This window comes from Manis javanica, chromosome 17 (assembly GCF_040802235.1).
Source record: "Manis javanica isolate MJ-LG chromosome 17, MJ_LKY, whole genome shotgun sequence".
Taxonomy (NCBI): Eukaryota; Metazoa; Chordata; class Mammalia; order Pholidota; family Manidae; genus Manis; species Manis javanica.
The window spans coordinates 38,466,062-38,490,659 of record NC_133172.1 but is presented as its reverse complement, the minus strand read 5'-3'; the positions used below and the strand labels follow the sequence as shown (position 1 = coordinate 38,490,659).

The following is a 24,598-nucleotide window of genomic DNA, read 5'->3' as shown; positions in this document are numbered from 1 at the left end:
GTAAAAAGTAGGGAGAACAATAATTCAAATCATTTTATAATTGCACTATCTGCTGACAATCTTTTAGGTCTATTCTTACTAAGCCCATCTTTTGTATCTTTCATGGACTTAAAGAACATGGTTTGTGGTTTACTCCCTTATTTGGGAAGGACAACTTTTCATTATAATTTTATAGTATGTTTTGGATGTCACCAAGAAGAAACTTTATGTAACAACTTCTAGTCCCTTGCTTGAGTTTGGGGATATACATGGCACAGATTTACTTCAATAGGTATTTCCTACACACATATTAAAATTAATTTAGATACCAAAACTACTTCAGAGGCTGGTTTTAATAAACTTAGGTAGGTGTTTCTGAACTGATTATAGAGAATATTTATAAGAACCACCTTTCCCCAGCATGTTTTTTAGCAGACAGACAGATGTGCAAAACATATTTACTTCTACAAGGAAAAAAATCACCTCAGAATAATATGCACAGGCATACTTTGCCTTCTATTATAATTTTTTTGTAACTAAACAAAACTAGGTTCATAAATGTGATTATCAAATATTTACTTAAACTTACTAGTAGAGTCCAAAGCAAAAAGAACCCAGATATCTTTTTTTTTTGGTGTTAATATACAATTACATGAGCAACATTATGGTTACTAGACTTCCCCCATCATCAAGTCCCCACCACATACCCCATTACAGTCACTGTCCATCAGCACAGTAAGATGCTATAGAATCACTACTTGTCTTCTCTGTGTTATACTGCTTCCCTGTGCTCCCCCACCCCCCGCTACATTACATGTGCTAATCTTAATGCCCCCATCTTCCCCAGTCCCTTTCCCTTTGGTAACAGTTAGTCCATTCTTGGGTTCTGTGAGTCTGCTGTTGTTTTGTTCTTTCAGTTCTTTGTTCTTATACTCCATAGGTGAGTGAAATCACTTGATACTTGTCTTTCTCCGCCTGGCTTATTTCACTGAGCATAATACCCTCTAGCTCCATCCATGTTGTTGCAAATGGTAGGACTTGTTTTCTTCTTATGGCTGAATAATACTGCATTGTGTGTATGTACCACATCTTCTTTATCCTTTCATCTACTGATGGACACTTAAGTTGCTTCCATTTCTTGGCTACTGTAAAAACTGCTGCAATGAACATAGGGGTACATATGTCTTTTTCAAACTGGGCTGCTGCATTCTTAGGGTAAATTCCTAGGAGTATAATTCCTGGGTCAAATGGTAGTTCTACTTTGAGTTTTTTGAGGAACCTCCATACTGCTTTCCATAATGGTTGAACTAATTTACATTCCCACCAGCAGTGTAGGAGGGTTTCCCTTTCTCCACATCCTCACCAACATTTGTTGTTGCTGTCTTTTGGATGTTGGCCATCCTAACGTGTGTGAGGTGATATCTCATTTTGGTTTTAACTTGCATTCTCTGATGATTAGTGATGTGGAGCATCTTTTCATCTTCCTGTTGGTCACCTGAATTTCTTCTTTGGAGAAATGTCTGTTCAGTTCCTCTTCTCATTTTTTAATTGGATTATTTGCTTTTTGTTTGTTGAGGTGCATGAGCTCTTTGTATATTTTGGATGTCAACCCCTTATCAGATGTATCATTTATGAATATATTCTCCCATATTATAGGATGCCTTTTTGTTCTACTGATGGTGTCCTTTGCTGTACAGAGCTTTTCAGCTTGATAAAGTCCCACTTGTTCATTTTTGCTTTTGTTTCCCTTGCCCGTGGAGATATGTTCATGAAGAAGTTGCTCATGTTTATGTCCAAAACCCAGATATCTTTTTAGAATTATCATCTATTGAGCAATTGTTATGGGCAAGGCACTATACTAGATGCTTTATATATATTATGGCATGATAATCCCTGTAAGAAAGCTATTACTCCCCTTCTATAGATGAGGAATTGGAGACTTAGAGAAGTAATTTATCCAATGTCATGTAGCTAGTTAAGGGGCTGGGCCAGAATTTGAACCTTGGTCCATCATGGTTCTAAAACTTTTGCTCTGAACTACTGAATTACGTAGCTAAAATATTTTTCCAGGTGGAATAATGCCCTTTCATTTTACTGTTATTCAATCTCTGGGTTACAGAGTTAGACAAAGCAGGGAAAATACAAAACAAGTAGAGGTGTGCCCTGTAGTTTCAACTTACAAGTTTCCCAAGTGGATCTAAGAGGGCCAAATAAGGAATATAAAAAAGGGAGGAAGATGGGAACTCTCCTTGATCTATGTCCTTACATTGCCAACAGAAACTGCACACAGCCATGCTCTTGGTAAAACAACTCATCTTGAATCTCTGGTCAGTACAGAAGACAGGCTGGCAAGGTAAAAGTGAGTGAGTCTTCATGAAACCATTTCCTGTTGTTAACTGTAACACAAACTCACTCCATATTAACTAAATTCTCTAGTAAAGATCATAGCTTTTAGTAAGTGTCTTCTGCTACCGAAATGTTTAGACATTTCCAGACAGGAGCAGATGTTAGTAAGTAAAAACATCAAATCTTACAATTTACTCTGTCCTCAGAGGGGAAATATGATATGCTCTCTTGCCCTTTAAGCCCCCAGGCTTGGCAAATACATCCCAATGAACTGAAGGAGCCCCAAAGTCATGGCTCCTAGCAGAACACTTTTCATTACATAGGGAGTGACTGTGAGTCAGGTACTTACTTATCTACAAGAGTTCGTATGACTGCCAGTGTGTCCAGCACTAGCCCGTCTACATTATGTTTCTTTCTCCTTGGCTCATGGGGTCCTCGGCCCCTCCTTGGTGGCCGAACAGGGTCCCGGGGTTGGCTCCTTGTGTCAGCAGTGGGTACTGCACTGTTCTCAGCCTGTTGCTGCTGGGTGTCAATGCTATCTTCTGCTCCACTGTCATCTCGGCAGATACAGGAATTACCCATGGTAGCAGTGGCGCCTCTAGTCCCCAGGAAGCGGGCTATGTGCTCCTCGAGAGTCAACAGCAGACCCTGGCCAAGGCTTCTGCTCACTAAGAACACGGCCCAACCGAAGACAATCATCTAGATAGTTTTCAGTTTTCCAAACACTGTTTTCATAATTTGGAGTTGAAGAACTTGCATTCTATCTGTTTTGAACAACTGAATACCAAAAAAAGTTACAGAGCTGATCTCCAACATTATCAATTACAGGGAATCCAGATCACCCGGTGGCTGTTCTAGAAGAAAAAGGAAAGAAAAGGAAAATGAATCAAAGACTCTTGACCACTCAATTACCCAAATTCCCTAGTTTGATTTTATAGACATTAGGATTACAATGAAGAATCATGTCTGGTTATTTTTATATGTTTCTGACACAAGAGAACTGACCATCATCAGTAACTCCTTTTCATCATTAGAAAGTTGATGGCTAAACCATGTCCCTGTAAACCACAGGAGTTACCACTGCATTTTAAAAAACTATATGTGATTCTATCTCTAGAGAAATACATTAGAAGAATATGGGCAATTACTTCAAGGGCTCCTGTTGTGGATTAAGAAAATATTCTCTTTTCTTAATGTATGCAAGTATTTAACATTTCAAATAAAATATCAGATTACTGCAGTTTGTTGTTATAAAGGCTGTGATACAAATATGATAACACTCATTTGATATCAAGAAGAATAAAAGGATAGATTGTTCCACTTAAGTTACCCAAACTGCAGAGATTTCCCACTTTGAGGCTCTCTTGGGAATTTACAGAAATCATACAAGTAGTTACAAAGTTTTTCTCTTTGGGTAAGCAAAACTGTTTTAGGAAAAGCAAATACATATCACAAGGTTACATTTCACAATGATCAGTTTGTATGCAGAACACATCTGGTACAAAGCTAAGAGTAAGGATGTACCAATTTTTCTTTGTCTGGAAACACTTAGCACCTTGGGCCAGGCACTGTGCAAGTAGAGATGGAAAGATGAATGAGGCAGTCCTGCCTGCCAGAACTCATTGATGGCCACTCTTACTTCACACAGTGTGTTTATCATCAAAAAACCTAATGATAGAACCAGCTCTTCATTAAGCTAAAAAATCTGGTTAAGACTAGAAAGAAGTAAAAGATTTGGAAGCAGGAGACCGACATGCAGCTAGTAGCAAAAAGTAAAACATGCTGAGACCTGAAGACAAGGACCCATAATGACACAAACAGACACATGGAAGAGACTAGTGTGTAGTCTCTGTAGCTATTCACATTAAACCCTCATATATTGAGTACTGACTCAGGAACAGATATAAATAAAATGTATAATTCAGTGGGACTAGAAGTGAGAGAAAAATTACTTCCATTATTTTAGACAGATTTGCAGAAAATTCTTTTATATATTTGTCCAGTTTAATTATTGCTCATAGGGGAAAACTGAAGGAAAGGTGGAGAGGTAAGGTCTTATATATATATATATATATATAAAATCTAATATAATCTATTATGTAGAAAGAGACAGGCGGAGAGCCAAGGGAGGAGATGGGAGGGGAGGCAACTGACAGACATTATCTCCCTCCAGCCCAAGAAGACAGCAATGGCTGAGCCAAGTAATACCACAGATGTTCTTGGTTCCCCCCCAGTCAGGCTATCTTCAAACTCTGGAGGTTGTACTTAAAAGGATGTGGCTGAAATATAGGTAGGAGTATGATGCAAGGACTCAGCTGGAAATAGCTTTTTAAAAGAGAAACACATTCTAAGCCAGCAAAGAATTGAATACCATTCCCTTCCCACAGGAACCAGAGTATAAAATTCCCTCCAGAGGGTAGATAACCAAGAGATTTCAATGCTTAAAAGGACAGGAGTCAGAAATAAGAAATAACTTTTTTAAAAGGCCCCTGGTATACATTTCTATTGACCTTATAAATTATGTTGGTTTCTGAGAAAGATCAAAAAGCAACATTTCAGAAGTGATGATGTTTTGGCCCTTTTCACAGAAAGCACACAGAGGAGGCACTGCTGGAACAATTCAGAGTAAGTAAAGGACCCAAGGTTTTCTGGCAGGTCTGCCACTGGGCTGTTGCCCAGCTGATATGCCATTAGAGAATTACATTAAAAATTTTTATCTGTTCATTTTAAAAATAAAAAACAAATACCCATTCGTTTTAAGACCTAAATGCTGCATACATCTACAGGAAAGTGAAAACCTCTCTTCTGCAAAGCTTTCTTCACAGCCTATTGTTTTCCCAGAGGTAACCCGTTAAAAGCTTCATGTGTCTGTTTTCACACCTATTATTAGGTACTTAAAAATTCAAATTCTCTTAGTTCAACCATTGTGGAAAGCAGTATGGAGGTTCCTCAAAAAACTCAAAATAGAAATACATTTGACCCAGGAATTCCACTCCTAGGAATTTACCCTAAGAATGCAGCAGCCCAGTCTGAAAAAGACATATGCACCCCTATGTTTATTGCAGCACTAGTTACAATAGTCAAGAAATGGAAGCAACCTAAGTGTCCATCAGTAGATGAATGGAAAAAGAAGAGGTGATACATGTACACAATGGAATATTATTCAGCCATAAGACAAAAACAAATCCTACCATTTGCAACAACATGGATGGAGCTAGAGGGTATTATGCTCAGTGAAATAAGCCAGGCGGAAAAAGAGAAGTATCAAATGATTTCACTCATCTGTGGAGTATAAGAACAAAGAAAAAAACTGAAGGTACAAAACAGCAGTAGACTCACAGAACCCAAGAATGGACTAACAGTTACCAAAGGGAAAGGGACTGGTGAAGATGGGTGGGAAGGGAGGGATAAGGGGAAAAAAAGGGGCAATACTATTAGCAGACATAATGTGGTGGTGGGGTGGCACAGGGAGGGCTGTACAACACAGAGAAGACAAGTAATGATTCTATAGCATCTTACTATGCTGACGGACAGTGACTGTAATGGAGTATGTGGGGGGGACTTGATGATGGGGGGAGTCTAGTAACCACAATGCTGCTCATGTAAATGTAGATTAATGACACCAGAAGAAAAAAAATTCAAATTCTTTTTTTTAACTTAACTAGGACCATACCATAATTACTATTCTGTTATTTGATTTTTTCTTCAACAACACAACTTTCTATATTAGTGTATATAAAACTACCACATCCCAGTTAAGGCAGTACAGAAATCCATGCTTTGCATTACTAGTTTCTTAACCATTATGCTATATAAAAATCTCTGGCTAACTTCCTAATACTTTGGGAATGAGAGAAGGAGGTGGCATCACATCAGATTTGATACAAGAGAACTCTGTTTGGGAATGCTTCATCTCCTGGGGAAGTGCTCTCACCCCAGACTGTTCTGTAACGTCAAGATTACTAGAGCAGAAGTGAACTCCACTGGCTTCTTTAAGGCTCCTGAGCCTGCCCACGTAATCAGTACTAAGTTGGGAATAGTATATTCAGTAGATTCAACCCAAGTAGACACATTAAATTGGGGAAGGTATACCTGAGGAAGGGAGACCAGTCAGGTATGAAAAGTAACTAACTGGAAATGATTAGAATGTCAAGACAAGATTAAGTCTCAGGACAAAGCCTTGAAGGGGCAAGAACAAAGGATCCTATAAAGTTGGCGTTTAAAGCCACTACTTGTAACGCTGCTGTTTAGAATAATAAACAAGAAACAATGTTAGGAGTGCTTGTGAGTTAAAAATTAGTTTGTTGGATCTCGAATTCTTAAATTTTATTGTATGCAAATATTTTTTGCTAAGGCTTATATAAACTGAATGTAGAATAACTAACCTTATGCAGATTTTCATTTAATACAGGTTCAAAGTAAATGGAAAATATCCAATATATATGGGTATTTTAGAAAATCTGACTACACCTGGAAATGAGAAGACACAAATTAAGATTTTTTCTATTTCCAAACTGAATCAAATGTCAACTGAATTCAGTTTGGGTCACTTTCTTCCAGAAGCATCATTTTCCTTAAATGACCCAGGAAATTATGAAATAATGTCACCTACAACATTTGCCAGAGAAGGAAATGGAGTTAAAAAACCAAAAGGTTTCAAATATTTTAAGTCTACAGACATTCTTTTTTGAGGACTACCTGTAAAAACCAGGTATAAAGAAGATGTTAATTAGGTGGGAGAAGCTGTGGGGCATTTCAAAGGAAAGACTATGAATCATACAAGGAAAAAGTAAGAGCTGTTATCATAATTTTTTTTTTTTAGAAATGAATCTACTGAGTACTCTTGAGGATTACAGCCAAAGGCAGGGCACATACATGAACAAAGTGTATGATCTCTCAGGTTTATTCAATTCTAAAAAATGTATAGGGGCTCTCTTGTCCCCTCCTGGCTTGAACCATGAGCTCTTTCCTCTCACTTTATTTCTAAATAAAAGCCTCTGCCCTGGCTCTCCTACCTTGGGTGTTTGCTAAGTTCATTCATCCACTCTGCAAACAACAAGCCCGGCATCATCTTTGGGGGCTCGTCCGGGATAACTTTGGAGAAGCCACAAAACTACAAATAGTAATAGAAATGGAACCTGCAATAGAAGTGTCCATCTTCCGAGGTCCTCTCAACTGACCACTGATGGAGACCTAACCGCACCCTTTACTGTACCCCTCTCAGCATGAAGCAGCCAGAGCGGTCATGGCCCCCTTTTTCTAGCAGCAGCTAGGGTCTCTATCTGTAGAGGGGGGAATGAGACAAGGACCATGGGCTTAGACAGAGTAGGGTGAAGGCCTCCGGAAAAAGCAAGGCAATATATTTACAGTCAAAGCAATGTAACAATGTAAAGTCCCTATCAAAACTCCTGTGTTCAGCATTATGCAAAGTCAGGGTCACACTAATTCTCTAGGGTAAAGATACCAGATTAGGAATATTAGACATCTTCAGTGAGATCAGTTAAAGGTCAAAAGGCCAGGAACAACTTGGCCTGGACTGTTGGGAGTGTTTCCGCAAGGGTTTCTAAGCATAACCTGTGACTTCACTGTAAACAGCCCTAGCAAACAGACAACAACCCAGCCCACCTTCAGGGCAGGGCAGGTGGTACAAGTCCACACCCTAAGCCCTCAATTCCCAAAAATCCTCAATTGCCTATAAATCCCCTAGACAACGCACCACCCCGGGCTCTCTTGTCCCTCCTGGCATAAACCAGAAGCTCTGTCTGTCTTCTCACCGTATCTCTCAATAAAAGACTCCCTGGCTCTCCTAAATATATATATATATATATATATATATATATAGCTTTTCACCTGGACATAGCTGTCACTCAAATACTTTTCTCAAAGACCAGATGAAGTAGCTAAACAATTATACTTCAGATGGCTTTGTTTCATCTCAGTCCAAAAAGCATTATGTGGTCCACTTTCCAGGGACCGTTGTTGTCTAAATACAGTAACATAGCCTACAGATCTTGTAGAGGATGCCAGAGGCCACCTACAGTACAGGGCACGGGCTCTGCAGTCAGACAGACTGGGTGCAAGTCCCAGCCCTGCAATATTTACAGCTATGCATTCTAATTACCCTGACTACTGACACAATTTAAAACATGGACACAGTAATAGCTCTTATACCTTACAGTACTACTGTGAGCATTAAATGGAATAGTGCATTTTAAACATGTGGCACAGTGCCTAACAAACTGGATCCAAAAATTCAAGATGTTATTATAAAACAAACACACAGCTAAATCAGAAATAACTAAATAATCTGGGAGGTAGAGACTCTGGAGTTAAGACCTGACTTAAGAGCACTAAGATAACTAAAGAGTTTTACAGAACTCATCTATCCTGTACTGATGTTTTTACTTATCTAAAGACAAAGAACCTTGGAAGTGAATGTAGTTTAATCAACCCAAAGGTGATGGATATTAGAATCACTTAGGTACTTCTTAAAATGCAAACTGTTGGTTCCATTCCAAACAGTCATAATTAGAATTTCTAGAATGTAGCTCAAGCAAGTATTTTCTTGAAAGCTCTCCAGGTGATTCTAATGGTGGCCAGGTCTGGAAATCACTGTTACAGAACCTAACACAGAACCTGGCACAGCAGGCAAGACCCAGTGACTGAATGAAGGGACAAACTGAAACAATAAAGGGTGATTCCTCTGGGCTCAAAAATGTTAATCTCTTTTCAGAAGAATGAACTGAGACTATCTTTGAACAGTCTTTTGGAGAGGTCAGCCAAAATAACCACTGGATACAGTTACATCCATTAATGGTTATGTGTAGTATATACCAACACAATGATAAAACAGCTATTATTTCCCACCAGATCTACCCTGTGAAGCATTGTAAGGAACCTAGATGGTACCCAGTTTATGGGTTATTTCAAGGGTTGACAGACTAGATGGAATGGAAAAATAAAACTAGAGATTATATAAGGGCAACACCCATACACTTCACCTTAACTTTGAAGACTACTTAGCATTAAATGGTCAAGTCAATTTTGAGACCAAAAGAAAAGCCAGTCACATAATTTAAATATACACAATCATTAGATCTGTAGCTGTGGCAATCATCAACTGATTTAATGATAATGATACCACTGGGTGCAACTGCTTAGTAGAAAGCTTTTTGTTACCATCTAAATGTTAATGCTTTTTAAATCAGACTGTTTGTAGCCATTTTCCTGCAAGAGCGTAATTATAATCAAACATTTGCTTTGCAAACCTATTGCTCCGAAGTGTGGCATTACTAATTTTGATTCCTTCCTCTTTAAATAAGAAAGTAGACTATTCTTTTCACTTTTGTATCATTTATGATTTATTAGATTTTTACATTTTATATATTTTAAAGCGAATCTGAGGGGAAAAAACATCAAACTTGGGTTCTCAATAAGTTTAGTGTTAAAGCAGAGAGGTCTGGTACTCCAAACACAGCATTTAACAACTCGCCACAGAGATATCTGGCAAGTGGTCTGACCCTCTAACAAGTGGTCCAGGAACCAGTGATTCATCTCTTCAAATATTTGCTTGAGTTCAATCATACACAGCTCAGTGACATTAAGAACACTTTTTTTCCTCTGAAAATAAGACTTCAGGATCATTGTTGCCAAGAAAGGAGAAGCTGGTTAAATGAATGACCATAGGAAAAAAAAAAAAACTTTGGACATGAAATTACTATTGCTGCCATCTTTACCTCACCATTCCAAAATACTATGATCAGATGCAGTATTTCACCCAGTCCACTCCCCAAACCTCCAAAGTTGAATCACGCAGCATGAATAATAACAATATGTAATACACTCAGAATTCTAATGATTTTCTCTCATTAGAAAATGTTTTGGATTTTTTCTTAAAACAGTGATTTACTAAGGTGATTACTAATACCTAAGACAGTATATTATAAGTGATAGCTTCTAGTGTCATGTTTAGTGTTCCCAACATTTCACTACAAAAAATTTCAAACCTATATAGTGAACACTTACATAATGTGCCCACCACCTACAATCTACCATACGTCTCACTATACTTGCTTTATTACATATTTAGTGAATTCTGTACATCATCAATCCATCTAATTTTTTTAATGCATTTCAAAGTAAATTGCAGGCATCAGTACACTTCTCCCTAAATAATTCAGCAAGCATACCACTAACTGGACTTCAATGTTTATATAGGTTAAATTTACAGGTAATGAAATGTATGTCATAAGCATACACATGCTGAGTTCCATCAAATGCATATATCTGTGTACTCAAACTCCATCAGACAGAGAACCTTACCCAGAAATATATTTGCTTTTAAAATATCCTACAGGATACCCCAAAGACCACAGTTTCCTTACTAAGATTTTGTTTAAATGGGGAAAATTTGGAGGCCAACAAGATTGATTATTTGGTAGTACAATAAGTAGATTAAAAATTAAGTGTATTATATATCAGGAGTATACTTGCTAGCTGAAACAGAAACTACCTGAAGATGTTTTAATAAGACTGTTTTTGTTTCTACATTCTAAAATGCCTGATATTGGTGGGGAGGGAGGCAGATTGTGAAATATGTCGTTGAAACTTCACTTTTCCCTCAAAAGGAAAGGTACCTCTGTTAAGATATTTTTACATGTCACCCAGATGGCCAAAACTATTTATCTGCAATGACACTGGACACTTAAGGTTTAAGTCACACAGGGTGCTATTATCCCCTAGAGCATAACCAAGTTGTCTGGGAAAAGCACTGAATGATTCTGAACTTGTCTTATGCACTGAGGTTGGTTTAAGAAAGTACATCTTTGAGGGGAAAGTAGATAGTTTTTCTGGTTGAACTGTTGGGGAAGGAGTATCTGGAAAAAGCTCTTGCTAAAATGTTGAGAGCTTTTTAACCCATTAGCAGTGGTGTCTGTGTCAGGTGAGACTTACAGCAGAACAAATTACAGAATATGTACTCAACCTGAAACAGTACAAAAGAGAACAGCATTCAAAAATGGAGTAAAAAATAAAATTTATGGCTGAGATAAGAGTAAGGAATTTCCAGAAGTAAATAACCCTGCCTGGTCTTAAGGAATGAAAAATTTGCCTTGGACCAGGCAGGGGTATTGACGTTTTTACTGTTGAAGGTAATAGTAAGGAAGAACTGAACCCTATAATGATGGCTGCATACAAAGGAGAAAAGCAAACGTAATACGCCATACTACTTAAGATTCTCCTTCCCCCTGGAGATCAAATAACAAGAACTCATACAGATGCGTTACTTGAACACATAATTCACAAATCTGGAGGAAAAGAGAAAACCCTATGCTATTTAGAAAAGCAGAGAGAATTATAAACAGCATGAATATCAACACTGTCTGTAATGAGGTCTACAAACACTTGATTGCACATTCAATTGGCTACCTATTAGAACCTAACTGGTATTCAATATATGTTTTAAGTGAATTTATTCTAAATTCTGTAAAAACAGAATGTTTCCAAAACATTTATCATTCTGAAAAACTGAAACATCATTCAATAAATAGGAAGCCAATGCTTATATGCCAGGCACTGAGCAAATATGAAAGAAGGTCCCTCATGCTTTTGCAAAGGATGCACTGATGACAAGTTTCCCAGGACAGACTTCCCCTGAGAAAAATGTATTAGAGTACACTCTAATGTAGTACTCGCTTTGGTTTAGGAATACCATGCTTTAGTAATCTTTAATAATTCACTTGGGAGGTTATCAGTGAGTAGCCCTTAGGCATATTTAAGTATGAACAACTATGAAGCAATAGGAATTGAAAAAGGAGCTGCAACTCCCATGTGGAGGGGTGTGGTAGGAGCCATACTTTGAGAATCACTGTATTAAGGGAACACAGGAGAGAAAACTTAATTCTTCAGGGGGTGGAAGGGGTAAGAAAAATGAACACTGAGACATTAAACTATAAGGTAATAATAAACTTGCTGTACAATGGCATTCCAAACCTTCCATTTGGATGCGTATGTATAGTGCCCATGAAATTATGCTGGAAACTATAATTTCAAGTAGTAAGAAAATTACACGCAGGACTCTTTTCTTAACAAATTTAAGGAATGCATCAATTCTTTGCTACTTCAAATGCATTGTTTTCAAAAGCTCAGAAAGGGAGGAAGGGGAGTATTCTCTAAGAACCCAGCACTATTTATAAAATCATTTTACCTCATTTAGCACTGTATATACCACACAGTTACTATGCTTTTACATATTTAACCAGCAAGCATTCTCTTTTGGAATGGACACTGAGAGTAAAAATAATAAACATTACCTTTTTCTAATCATAAAGTTTGGCAAGAAAACTATTTCAAAATCTGACTTACTGAATAAACCGAAGGGAACATAGTCATTCTTTTGTACTCCTTTAAGTTGTAAATGTCTCCTCCCAAAGTTGTAAATGGTCCTTCTTGGTTGTGGTCCAAGTTTTGGCATTTACTACTTCCTAGCTATTCTGTTTTCAATTTTCTAATTTACCAGGAAAAAAAACCCATCCTAATTCAGTGGTAAATACCTTGAAAATGCCAAATATCTGAAGAAAAAGCTAAACTGATAGTCACGATCACATCCTACTTTACAAAGAATCCCATCACAAAACAGATTTAAAAACCAGATTTTAAAATCACAAATTTAAAGTATTGTGATTGTGATTACCATCCTCAAGATTCCTAATATTTTCTCAAACTATATAGATTATTAGAGTATCAAAGAGAGTTGTGTTTTAAAGGATGCAAAATGACTTCTCACTTTATTATAAAAAATTGACTCGTCATTAGGGAATGTATAGGCAATTCTTGACAGACTGAATTAAGCTCACAAGTTGAGTGAGACACTGTTGTAAATACACTTCAAGAACACAACTTCTTTTTGTTCTCTTACTGAAACATGCTTCAGTTGTTTTTCCCTATTCACTACAGAATAACATACTATTAAACAAAATGCTAAGTTTTTATTTCCCTTGAATCTTGGCCAGTTTACTAAGTGAAAAGTCATTTTGTTGACAAAGCAGAAAAAGTCCACAGTGTATATTAGAACACTTCCTATAATCAGTAACTTTAAAATAATCATGGAGTACAAAAATGTGAAAACAGCGAAGAGCAGGGCACAGAAAGACATTAAGCAGTGGGCCTGGACATGTATCTGGGGAAATCAGAAAGCTCATAAAATAACCAGTGATTTTCTTTAAAAGATCCACAGAATATAAGAACAGAAAAACAGGAAATACAAGTTAGCTTAAAAAAAAAACAAACTTCAAAATCACAAATTACTCAATATTTGGAAAAGCAGCTGTAGAAATGCCATTAAACAAAACATTAGGCAAATGTCATACATGAACACAAGTGTCATAACTTCATAAAGGGAGCTACAAAGCAAGGTAACATCCCAGGAAATGCAAACTCTACTCTGGTGAGAAACAAAGAAAACCACTGTGGAAGAGAAATTCAAAAGCAATTGCTAATGTGCCCCATAACCTACAGTGCAGGGCTACTACAGGAAGGCATCATGGAGAACCAAAGGAAATCTCATTTGCAAATTTACAACTCAGGGATGAAGTATGATTATTTACTACCTGTAGACATCCAAAAGCCATGAAAAAATGGAATTACACTCACATACATACATGGAAAAAGGGGAGGTGGTTTACATTATTGAGATCAAATTACTTGGAGGATCATTTCAGCTGCCAGGGAAAAACCTTCCTGAAGGAAAAAATTATATTATACAGCTACCTCTTGCCAGCAACATCGTAAGTTCAAAATAAATTAAAACTCCGGGAGCAAAACCTGGAAATCCCTCCACCCCCACTTAAGCAGGGGTTGAAACCACGGGTTTAGATTATATGACCTTAAAAGCTGTGAACCTTGACGCTTTCGGTACAATATGGCTCCCAGCAGCCCACAGGTGATCAACAACTATTAATGTTAATCACTTATATCTACATACAGTTTTACAAGTTCCTTTAACTTTTATTTCTCAACAGCAACTCCTTTGGTGGTAGAATCACAGAACTTTACGTTCGCAGCTTGTAGTTTGTGAAGGACTTTTACACGCTACGTTATTTTGCGGAAGAAGACCCAAGGAGGAAAAGTCGCTCGTCTAAGGATGAGTAGATGGCAGGTGAAGGGCCAGAACAACTGCGGGACTCTGCGCAGTCAATAGACACTGCCAATCCTTAAAAGTGCAAAATACAACACTCCAGGGGGGGCAACGTCATTCAGACAGTTACACAGGATCTAACTGCCGTCTTAGTAGACCATCTCTGCCTTGTCTCCCTTCCCGAAAACAAGGAAACTGAGGCAGCAAACGACAAAAGCCCGATTTAGAGTCAAGCAAGGAGTGCTGGTGGGATGGACTTCCCCCACCCGACCTGCTCTGAACCTAGAAGGTGAATCCTGTATTTGACACACAGGTTGGTCTCCAGAGAGAGAAAAACCCTTGCCATTTCCGCTTCCCTCTAACTATTCTCCACCCAGGTTTTCTATGGATGGGGACCTCTTCTCAGACCCACACAGCAATCCCTAAGGCCCTTACCCATTTCTCACACCGGGCCTCCGGAGTAGGAGAATTCACTAGCTCTGGCTCCCAACTCCTAGCTCATCTCTGAGGCATCTCTTGACCCCAAGGCATTTCTGTGTCTCCCTGGGGATCGTCTGCCTCTCACCGTGCCACCTAAATCTCAAACCCTACAAAAAAAACCTCCCAAAACGTCCTCCTATTACCTCTTCCGTCCTGAGCACCCCTGAGAACCCCTAAATATCAGGAGCTTCCCAGGTGCTACCTGCCTCTCACCTGGACCGTTTAGCCTCGGCCTCAGAAGAGCGACCCCCAACAACCTCCTCCCGTCAAGAACATCCTAGAGGGGGAACAACCTCTTCGAGGAACCTCTTCAGGCACCTTAGCGCGGGCCTCGGCGGGGAACCTTCGGGCTGTTTCCTGGGTTCTGCCCAACGCCACCCCCTCCCTAGCCCCTTCTCGGAGTCTCTCCCGGCCCCAGTCCGGTCCACCCGCCGCACACTCCGGGGGCTGCTCCCTTCCCCTCACGGACGTCCCCAGCCCTCGTACTGCCCCCAGCTCCGCGTCCCCAAGGGCTTCCCAGAGCAGCACGGCTGGGCTGCGGCACTGACTTTCTCCAGCTCCCAGGCCCACCGACTGATGGGACGGCGCGGCGGCGCGACTCCTTTGTGACAGGTCCGAGAGAGCGGTAAAGATGGACGCGAGGCCACGGCGCTGCCATTACGCGCTGGGCCCACCCCCGCTTCGTACCGCCCAGGCCCATCCTCAATTCCCGAGGGAACGCCCCTTCCTCGGTGGAGATCCTTCTTCCTGAAAACCAATCAGTCTTAGGGATGATGTCACGTGATCAACCGGCCCGGCCCGCCTTTCAGGAGAGAGTTGGCCAATCCCCTTGCTGAGGTGTGAATGGCCCAATCAAATCTCTCCTGCTAGCTTTCTGGGCACCGGATTTTCATCTGTCTCCTGGGGAGGAAGAGAAGTGAGGATTGGCGTAAGCCGCCGGAAGCGGGGCGGAACTTTGTTGTGGATGTGAGGAACGGGAAGCCCTGAAGGGTCAAAAGGAATACAAAAGCAAAGACTATTTTCTTCTCTCTTTTTTTTTTATTTACCTCTTTATTTCTTTTTTTTCCTAAAGAGCAAGCGCCCTTTGTGGTGGCAGTTTGGGGTGGTCGCCGTCGAGGTGAGGGAGTCTCGCCTCCCGCTCGCCGGTAGGTGAGTGCGGCCTGGGCCTTGGCCAGGCAGCGAGATGTGGGCTCCAGCTTCTTCGCTGAGGAGTTGGGGGAGATGTGGGGTATGACCTCTGGGGCCGGGTTTGTTCTCAGTCTGCGCACCTGCCCAGTGGTCTGTGTCACCGGGGCCAAGGGCTTGCGGGCCCAGCTTGAGGAGAGCCGAGGGACCCCGGGGAAAGCCTCCGGGTCAGTGTGGAAGAAGATCCCGACCCTTTCAAGCGATGCTGCGACTTAACGGCCACTTGCTGGCTCCGCTCCGCCTTTTCTTATAAGCTCAACGTGAGGAGCGGTCTCTATTTCACAGGTCTTAGATTGGCTCCAGGCTACCCAGATGTAGGAGTGCTTGATTGGAAATGGCTGAATTAGAGAATGGAAATGTATGATGGGAAACACATTTAATATGTAGCACGGACCGGCTGCTATGCTCAGTGCATTTTTCTCCTAATAAATAACAAATCAACGTGCTCGTTTTGCAGAAAACTTAAGAAAGTAGGGCCGAAAGTTGAAGTATCTAGTTTGAAAGTTTGTGGCCCATGTGAATTTAAGTGCGCACGCGGGGAAAGGGGGACACCTGTTAGTTCAGTGCAGTGGATCTTTAGTAGAAAACAGGATCTTTTGCGGCCCTTTTGAAATGAAGATTCTCGGATCCCACCCCCAGATAGTCTAAGTAGGTTTGGAGCGGGACCCAGGAAGTTAAGTGCGGGCCATATGGTAAGGATTCCCAAAGACCTCTTGTGTGCCTGATGGGAGGTGAGATGTGTTGATTCTTGAGCTGTTTGGTTTGTTGATGTGTTAACAGAGATCCCATAAAATGGCTTGGAGGCCACTGCTTCTGAAATCCTTGAAAGGAAACAGTATGTACAGTCCTTTTTGATACAAGGGATTGAGCTAATAAGGTAAGATAAAGGCAGCTTTTATAAAAGTCAAGTAGAGCTTGAGATGAGCTGTTAACAATTTGTAAGGTTCTGAAAACAGGATACACCATTTGCTTTTTTTTTTTTGGTATCATTAATCTACAATTAAATGAGCAAGCAACATTATGGTTACTAGACTCCCCCATCATCAAGTCCCCACCACAGACCCCATTACAGTCACTATCCTTCAGTGTAGTAAGATGCTATAGAATCACTGCTTGTCTTCTCTGTGTTGTACAGCCCTCCCCGTACCCCTTCTACATTATGTCTGCTAATCGTAATGCCCCTTTTTCACCCTTGTTCTTCCCTTCCCACCCATCCTCCCCAGTCCAATTAGCTTTCTTAACTGAAGTCTTGGCGCCTTAATCCCAAGGGGAAATTCCTCGTGGTTGTAAAAAAGGAAGAATTACTTCAAAATCATTTACCTAATTCGTGGTTTTCTTTTCCACCTTCTCAGAATCTTGATACTTGGTTAGAGTCAAGCTGTTGCTTCAGAAATTGAAAACCACATATATGGCAAATGAAGTAATTTAGTACATGGTTCAGCCACAGCTCAATCATAGTGTAATGTCTTTGTGGCAGCTGAATTAAGCAGTTTCAGTGTGCTGTTAATCACCTTTTGAACAGCTTTGTCTTCATTTTTAAATACAATCTGTTTCACTCTATAAGTTTTGATTTAAAGACTATTGTCTGTCTTTGGTTTCCTGCATTTTCATTATAATATATCAACTGTATTTGTTTTTCTTCATTTATTTGGTGTTTAATACACTTCTTGAATATGTGGATTAGTGTCTTTCATTTGTTCTGTAAAACTCTCAGCCGTTTTATATTCATATATTGCTTGTGCCCCATTGTTTTTCTTCCTTCTTTTTTAGGTACTTAACATAGACCTTTTCACTGTATTCTCTATGCCTCTTACCTCATTATGTTTCCATACTACACTCTGGATAATTTCTTCTTCATCAGTTCTCTCTCATTTCTAATCTGTTATTAAATTTATCCATTGAAATCTTAAGTTTAGTTATTGCATTTTTAGTTCCAGAAGTTCTATCTGGTTCTTTTTCAAATGTGCCATGCTACTGTTCTACAGTTTCTTATTTTTTGTTATTAATTTTGAGGCTTGGTTTTTATTTCCTTAGCAAAGTAAGCATAGTTGCGTTATGACCTGGGTATGTTAATTCTTCTGTCTGAATTCCCTTTGGATCTGTTTCTGTTGTCTGTTATTCCCACTGTTGTTCTTCCCAGCTCACCTGGACCTTGATGGTATAGTTCTTTGGAGTACCAGATTAAGATGCATAAGGAAGTGATTATCAGACTGCACACCCTGCATGGGCTCCTGGCTTTGACTTTTTTCTCTTGCTTCACAAGGGTACCGGAAGAGCACCTTTCAGGAGGATTAGAGAATCCTCAGGATGAAAACCAGTTTGAATATTGGGCTTAATTTCCAGTTTTCACCTCTTCTTGGATTTTGACCACATCCTTTACTGTCTTGTTAGCTTTTCTATTTGTTTAAGAATTATTTTAAAATTTTCTTGTAGTTTTTGTATCAGAGAGGTAGAGGATTGGTCTCAATTACCTAGCCCAGTATTTCTGGACATGGAAATCCCCTTTCATTTTGATTGTGCAATGTGAAATTTGTGATTCCAGGCATTATTTTTCTTCATGTACCTAAAACCTCCACCACTTTTCACTGTGCATTGTCACAGCTGCTATCAAAATTAAGCTTTCCTGATGCTTTTTGTCTGGTTTTCCTTTTCTGAATTCCTTAGTGCTTAGCTTCTATTCTCTTATAGCATTTAACCTCATTCTACTTTCCCTTAAACTGATTATATGCCAGCCTTATCTCTTTTACTGAATGCAAGTTCCTCACTTGCTAAAAAGTGGAGTGCCTGTTTAGTACCTAGCACTTTGCCTTGCACATAGTAGCTCCCTGTAAAGATTTACTTCAGAAATACAACTGAATGAGTTAGTTGGCCTTGTATGGTTGATATGGTACAAAACCTTTTTTTAAAAATTTGATCTTAGGAGTTACATAAAGCCTAGCATGGCGGGGGTGGAGAGGAGTGTGATTCAGTGTGGGTTAGGTTCCAAAGCTAGCCCAGATGGCAAAATAGTGTATTAATCAAAGCTACCCTTGAAATTCTTTTCAGAGAGGAAACATGTTGAATGTAGGTCCTAGAAGCAAATTCTAACATGGCCAGGTTTTCCTCCAACTTTGAAACAGATGCTGTTTTTCTTCCTTTGAGCCCCAGATGAAATAGTTGGTTTGTCTGTGGAAGACTCAATGTGTAAAAGATACAACTAGTATTAGAATCATGCACTGAGGAAAAATACAGCTAGTATTAGAATCATGCATTGAGGCAAATGTTTTACTCTTAAGAGACACACACGAACTGGGGAACTGAGCATCAGCTAAGGGAACTGATATTTAAGTTAGTTCTCTCCTTTTTCTGCTGGAGCATATAGATGAATTCAAGGTAAATACACATATGATGAGACTATTCTTGTGCTATGGAAAAATAAATATATATACAGGGTTTTTCATTTAAACTTTTTATTGCATGTGTTTTTTAGATGCCCATAATAAACATTTTAAATATGAATTGCTTATGCTGTACCCTCGTTTTTAGATTCTTTTAGTCTCCTTTGCTACTGTAGTGTGTTAATAAACCTCAGTGTTAGAAGATTGACTGAGGCTCACTTTGTTTAGTAATAAATGCTGGATTCTGTGTTAGTAGTTATCATTCTTTAAAGTTTTATAATAGAGGGAAAGTCATCTTGATCTAATTACTGTAGCTTGACAGAAGAGCCTTCTGGCCAGAAAGCAATCTTTATTTGGAATATGGTTGAGTTTTCCAGAAGACAAATTCCTCTTGGTTGTTGTCCTGCATTTTGAAATCCCATTTAACTTGAACATCAGGATAAAAATGTTGTAAAAGCAGTGCTTAAATATATTTACTTAGAAAAGGAAAGTGGATTGGCCTATTGTTTTTGCTTCCCTACCAGAAACCTCAGAACGCTGTAACACAAAGATCTGATTTCCCCTGGTGTATTTTTATGCATGCAGTCATTCTAATGTTAGAATTAGGAGGCTATGGTGGTCAGGGATGTAAACATTTTAAATACTCTTGTCATCACAAAATTCAGTTCTGTAGGAAACCAGATCTCATTAATTTGTATCATGGCACTAGCTAAGTGGAATAATTTTTCAAGTCAGTGATAACAATTACTCTGGGAGCAGCAATGTAAGCTTTAAAACTTGTATAACATGCTATGTAAGACACAGCCTATTTTGTCCCACCGACCTGGAAACTAAATACCACAGTGTCCAGTGCAAACACAATAGCATTTTGTTTAACAATTACTTTGACTTGAAATATAAGAACTTTGTTTTTTTGGCTGTCAAGTGAATTTGAAAACTGCATTCTCTATTTGTGTGTTTGAAACTTTCAAGTTTGGACAGAGTGATTTTGGTATGGTTTTGAAATATGGTTCCCTATTTGAAGAACTTAAGTATTCCTTTTTTAAATAATGTAGTGTTTAGTTTGATAATTAAACTTGAGTCACCTTGCAAACAAAGCTATGTGAGTGAAGGAAAGTTAACAACATTTATCCTTTCTATAATAAAACACAGTAAGGACAAAGAAGCTTTCCTAATGTAAATCTTCATTCGTACATGAATCTTTATAGTTAGACCCCCAGGTCCCTGGGCTTTTGTTTGTAGCTTGTTTCTGATTAATCTAGCAAACAAATGGGGAAAACAAGAGACTTGTGAGAATTTATCTAGGCAGTAGAAATTAGAAGTCAACACTTTAAATTTCTAATTTCTTTCTATGTGCAGAAAGAGGTAAATGAGTTGCAGGTACTTATTACCTCCCTGTTGCAGAATAACCAGCCAATGAATATTGGAGTCATCAAAGAAAAAAAGCTTTGTATGGCAAATACTACTCAGTATAAGAGAGCGTTTTTTTAGTCAGTTGAAATTCAAGTAGTAAGAGTTACTCTTGAAGAAGAAGACATCATGTATATAATAAAGTGATTTAGTTTTTGGTTTTGTGTTTCCTACTGCACAAATTATATGGTGTTTGAATACAGATTTCTGTGGGACATAGAAGTTTCACCAAATACTTATTTAATGTCTACCCTTCTCTATAACTTACACTGGACAATACCAAGGAATATTTGTGTGAGATCATTCCTCCCTACTTAAATTCTTCAAATCCGCTTCATAGTTGGTTTAGTATGTATTATATACCTAATATATGCCAGATTCTGCTGATAAGCATCGTGAATACAAAGAGCTGTTGGAACAGTGATAGATTTAAAAACACAATGGAGAAGTGCTCTCGTAGAGTTATAAATGGCTGTAGTAGGGGCTAGAGCAGAAACAGGGACACTAATGGAATGCTATTACAGTAGTCCATGAAGATGAGGCCCTGAAAAGAAGAGATTAGAAAGGAAAGGACTCTTTTCTTTAAAAAAACAAAAAGGAGGTTATTATGAGGTCAAAACAACAGACCTTGGTGACTAGGGGGACGTAGGGAGTTAGGAAAAAGAAGTCTAGGTATATGTCCAGGTTTTCAGCCTGGGAAACTGGATTGATCATATTCATGCCCTTCATTACTGCCTCCTACTGGTTCTATGCACTTTGGTAATTCATTATATACACTATTACCTGATATTAACTAGTTCAAGAGAACAAACTCTTGAAAATTTATTTCCTTTATGTACCCATAGAATTTGCACAGTGCAGGATACAGAGTTTGGCATTCAGCACAATGTTGAATTTGTTTAAACTGAACTGATAAAGTAAAACAGTAAAATAGAGAACCACATTGAAGGGAAAATGTGGAATTATGAAATTATGTATATATGTGCGTTTTTCCTGATTTCTCTCAGTTGAATGTGATATCCTTTCCACTTGGGTGTCATGATTGTTTATGTCACTGATTCATTCCTCCTTCACTTCCGGAGTGCAGACAGAATTTCTCTCCCTCCTGTAACCTGCCCAGAACTTAACATAGTCTTTGTAGTAATGGCAAACCTTTCAACACATTTTTCAGCATGTGCCAAACACTGCTGAGTGCTCTCACACAAGCTTTATGTTGTGCAGCACTGTTTTAATCCCCATTGGCCAGTGCAGTCTGTGGTTGAGGAAACCAGAGCTCCAAGGAATTATGTGACTTGCCCAGGTGTGTACAACTTGTGTCAGAATTGAGGTCTCTCGATTTCAGACAGTCTGTAGTCATCATCAGTGCTTGTAGTCCCTCTTGGGAGAGAGACTATACCAGAAGCTACTTGCTGTATTTTGGTAGAATTAGATTAGGTTGTAGTGAAAAGAGTATGAAGTTAAGCTTACTTCTTGATGGTCTTTTTGGCAGTGAAGTTTTAAATCCTGAAGAGACCTGAATATTTCTGGAGAAGGAGTATTCTGAATATTATCCAGAATACCCAGGAGTATGGCCACTTGTTTATGAACACTTTCTGTCCCTATCTTTGACCTCTTCCAACATAAAAAGATGACCAAAGTAATTAAGCAGAGGCTAACTGGTGGCATAGAAGGCAAGGAGGGAACAAGCACCATTGAAGTGCCAGGGAATGAGGACCTACAAAAGATAAGCAGATTGAAGAAAGAGATGGATAAAGCAGTCTATATTTTAGTCTTGTCTTTTTTAAACTCACAAAAATTTGTCATAATTCGGTGTGGCTATCTAGCTTATTTTATTTGGAGATCAAGGGAATGTCAGGATTATAATATTAGCTTTAAAAAGCAGAGCTTTTAAGTTTTTATTAGTTTTGACTGTGTGACTGTGTTTTCAGGAAACCATCCTATTGACAGTAGAGTTTCTCTGTCAAATTCTGAAGCCATTATCTTTAAATTTCCTTTTTAAAATGTGCTTCTGGGGCTCTCTTGTCCCCTCCTGGCATGAGCCAGGAGCTCTGTTCTCTCACTGTATCTCCAAATAAAAGCCTTGCCCTGGCCCTTAGCCTTGCTAAGTTCATTCATCGACTCTGCAAACAAGAACCCCGGCATCATCTTTGGGGGCTCATCCAGGATAACTTCGGAGCCTGCTTCTTCAGGCTGCCCTGGCCTCTGAGTGAAGCAGGGGGCATTCCTAACTCTCTCCTAACTTCGTCAGTTTCATGGAACCCGATGCTCACCACCGCAAGAAGCCACAAAACTGCAAATAGTAATAGAAATGGAACCTGGAATAGAAGTGCCCATCTTCCGAGGCCCTCTCAACTGACCACTGACGGAGACCTAACTGCACCCTTTACTGCACCCCTTCTCAGCATGAAGCAGCCAGAGTGGTCATCACCCCCTTTCCCTAGAAGCAGCTAGGCTATCTATTTGTATAGGGGGAAATGAAACAGGGACCTTGGGCTTAGACAGAGTAGGGTGAGGACCGCCGGAAAAAGCAAGGCAAGATATTTACAGTCAAAGCAATGTAATAATGTAGAGTCCCTATTGAAACTCTATGTTCAGCATTATGCAAAGTCAAGGTCACACTAATTCTCTAGGGTAAAGATACTAGACTAGGAATATAGACATGTTCAGTAGGATCAGTTAAAGGTCAAAAGGCCAGAAGCAACTTGGCCTGGACTGTTTGAGTGTTCCGCAAGGGTATCCTAGCATAACCTGTGACTTCACTGTAAACAGCCCTAGCAAACAGACAATAACCCAGCCCACCTTGAGGACAGGGCAGGTGGTACAAGTCCACACCCTAAGCCCTCAATTCCCAAAAATCCTCTACTGCCTATAAATCCCCTAGACAACACACCACCCTGGCCTCTCTTGTCCCGCCAGGAGGTCTATTCTCTCACTGTGTCTCTACAATAAATAAATAAATAAATAAATAAATAAATGTGCTTCTGTTGTATTTTCATTTTCATTTTCATTAACCAGCTGTGATTCCTGGTTTTGTCCGTGTGTGTGAAAGACAGGGTAATAGCACAGACTAAACTCTTTAGATACTAGTTGAATTTTAACACTTAAGAAAAATTGGTGAGAAAAGGAGTAATCAGAATTTATTGGAATCCTATAAATTTGTCTTTTCCCAAAAGTGATTGATAAGTGTAGGGAAGATTCTTATTTTTCTAGAGTTTTTATTTCATATGCAAACCCATGTTTACAAGTATCCTAAAGGCTTTGTCTCTTGAGTTTCAGAAATCTTTGTTAAAGTTAAATGAAGGTAGTTTCTTTTTCCAAAAACTCAACAGGCCATGAAAATTTAATAAATGATTTTACTTTCTTCATTTTGAGTTATAAGAATAAATCTTAGAGTCTCTGAATTCTTATTTAAATGGAAGCTTGTAAGAATCTAGGTTTTTGGCCTATTGGAAGGTGTTTTTTTTTTCAGTATTAATATATTATTTTCATTTTTAAAATGTATAATGAGATTGAAAAGGTGCACCAAATGGAGTGCCGGTGACATTGCCATATCCTTATATTTATTTCCCAGGTCTAAATCATATGCAGTCTGTTAAGTTCACCCCTTTGAGACATTATTATTTTTCTCCATGTTTTTAGATTAAAGGAACTAGGGATGTTTGGCCCAGAAAAGTGTCAGATTAAGAGG

General features: G+C 39.1%; 2 protein-coding genes across 2 annotated transcripts in view; one reads left to right on the top strand and one right to left on the bottom strand.

Moving 5' to 3' along the window:
* The window catches only part of RSPRY1 (ring finger and SPRY domain containing 1), a 45,036-nt gene extending 29,377 nt beyond the window's left edge, over positions 1 to 15,659 (bottom strand). The window contains exons 1-2 of the mRNA XM_037010785.2: positions 15,487 to 15,659; positions 2,675 to 3,179 (exon numbers count right to left, since the gene is read on the bottom strand). Of these exons, the coding sequence (XP_036866680.1) occupies positions 2,675 to 3,024 (350 nt within the window). The 5' untranslated portion in view covers positions 3,025 to 3,179; positions 15,487 to 15,659. The remainder of the gene's footprint in view (positions 1 to 2,674; positions 3,180 to 15,486) is intronic.
* Positions 15,660 to 15,865: 206 nt separating this feature from the next.
* PSME3IP1 (proteasome activator subunit 3 interacting protein 1) overlaps positions 15,866 to 24,598 on the top strand; it is a 35,919-nt gene continuing 27,186 nt past the window's right edge. The window contains exons 1-2 of the mRNA XM_073225878.1: positions 15,866 to 16,087; positions 16,904 to 17,000. The gene's annotated coding sequence lies outside the window, so the exon portion shown is untranslated. The remainder of the gene's footprint in view (positions 16,088 to 16,903; positions 17,001 to 24,598) is intronic.